General features: G+C 42.0%; 1 protein-coding gene across 1 annotated transcript in view; it reads right to left on the reverse strand.

Annotated features, from left to right (window-relative positions):
- LOC145859069 (NLR family CARD domain-containing protein 3-like) overlaps nt 1-1,825 on the reverse strand; it is a 5,138-nt gene extending 3,313 nt beyond the window's left edge. Inside the window, exons 1-3 of the mRNA XM_082957828.1 lie at nt 1,720-1,825; nt 1,362-1,590; nt 1-994 (exon numbers count right to left, since the gene is read on the reverse strand). The exon at nt 1-994 is cut by the window's left edge and continues 798 nt beyond it. Of these exons, the coding sequence (XP_082813954.1) occupies nt 1-994; nt 1,362-1,572 (1,205 nt within the window). The 5' untranslated portion in view covers nt 1,573-1,590; nt 1,720-1,825. The remainder of the gene's footprint in view (nt 995-1,361; nt 1,591-1,719) is intronic.
- Nucleotides 1,826-2,035: the final 210 nt, after the last annotated feature.

The raw sequence follows: 2,035 nt of genomic DNA on the forward strand, positions 1-2,035 counted from the left end.
TCTTCTTTCCCAAGATACTTTTCATTCTTCTGTTTGGTGTGAAACACCACAAGGTGTGTGTACATCCCAGTCAGAGTCTTGGGCATCTCTTCTCTCTTGTGTTTCAGCATGTGTTCAAGGACTGTTGCAGAAATCCAACAGAAGACTGGAATGTGGCACATGATGTGGAGGCTCCTTGATGTCTTTATGTGTGAGATGATTCTGCTGGCCAGGTCCTCATCACTGAATCTCTTCCTGAAGTACTCCTCCTTCTGTGGGTCATTGAACCCTCGTACCTCTGTCACCTGGTCAACACACCCTGAAGGGATCTTATTGGCTGCTGCAGGTCGGGTAGTTATCCAGAGGAGAGCAGAGGGAAGCAGATGTCCCTTGATGAGATTTGTCAGCAGAACATCCACTGAGGTTGACTCTGTGACGTCACAACAGATCTTGTTCTTCTGGAAGTCTAGGGGCAGTCGGCACTGATCCAGACCATCAAAGATGAACAGAACTTTGTACTTGTCGTAGTTGGAGATTCTTGATTGTTTGGTTTCCATTGAGAAGTGATTGAGAAGTTCAATGAAAGTGTGTTTGTCCTCTCTCATCAAATTCAGCTCCCGGAAAGGAAATGAAAATACAAATTGGACATCCTGATTTGCTTTTCCTTCAGCCCAGTCCAGAATAAACTTCTGCACAGAGACTGTTTTTCCAATGCCAGCGACTCCCTTTGTCAGCACAGTTCTGATGAGTTTGTCTTGTCCAGTTAAGGGTTTGAAGATGTCGTTACATTTGATTGCAGTCTCTGGTCTTGCTTGTTTCCTGGTTGTTGTCTCAATCTGTCTCAGCTCATGTTCATTATTGACCTCTCCTGTTCCACCCTCTGTGATGTAGAGCTCTGTGTAGATCTGATTGAGAAGTGTTGGGTTTCCTTGTTTAGCGATCCCCTCAAATACACATTGAAACTTCTTCTTTAGATTAGATTTGAGTTCACGTTGGCAAATCACAGCAAGCTCATCTGAATGAAGAAATAACACAGAGGATATTAATATTACGTCTGTTTTAATACCCACAGTATTGTAGGACTGTTAGAAAGTTTGAAATTATAATAATTCATTCTCTGACTGTATAAATGTGTAAATGTTTTCATAATGCATTACAGACTGGTGTGACTGATTATGTAATTATTGGTATTATTAATGTTGTCTCTCTCTCTCTCTAAATGAATCACCACAACACATCCCTGCTGCTACTTGATGAGGTCACTAGGTGTTGTGTTAATGCTGCTACAGTATCATTGAGTTACACAGCTACTTTAGCTGTAATTTAGCTACAGCTTTTAAATGTTATAAAACAGCATTCAACATGAGGCAGACAGATCTTACATTTCTCCAGTGTGTCAGCAAGCTCCTTCTGGTTCATTTTCCTCAGGACGTGCAGTGTGATCTTCAGAGCCCCCTCTCTGGCATTGCTCTCCTGCTTCTCATCTTCAGCATCCACCACTTCCTCATCCTGCTTCTGACTCTCAAAGCCTTCTGGGAGTTCTGGACTAAGAATCCTCTTGAACATCTTCAGCTCGTTCTTCACAAATGTCATAATTTTCTCTTCAAGCAACTGAAATAAATAAATAAAATAAGTTAAGCAAGAGAAGAAATGCTTTCTCATTAACACATTAATGAATGATTGACAGATCAACTTTACTTGAGGTCAACAAAAACAAATGTACATAACAGGACCACATACACTGAATATGGAGTCCAGGTCTGTTTGATGACTCTGGGAAGATTGACCACTGAGAATATCTGACTCTGATCTCTCCTGTTGGTTTCTGTGTACAAAACATGAGATTACATCTCCTCATCCAGGGAGTGAGTGAGTACGGACAGACAAACAGACAGCCATAGACAGAAAGCAGGACAGACAGTCAGAGACAGACAGAGACAGACAGACAGAAACATACATACAGACAGACAGACAGACAGACAGACAGACAGACAGACAGACAGACAGACAGACAGACAGACAGACAGACAGACAGACAGACAGACAGACAGACAGA

This window comes from Salmo salar, chromosome 01 (assembly GCF_965601325.2).
Source record: "Salmo salar chromosome 01, fSalSal1, whole genome shotgun sequence".
Classification (NCBI taxonomy): Eukaryota; Metazoa; Chordata; class Actinopteri; order Salmoniformes; family Salmonidae; genus Salmo; species Salmo salar.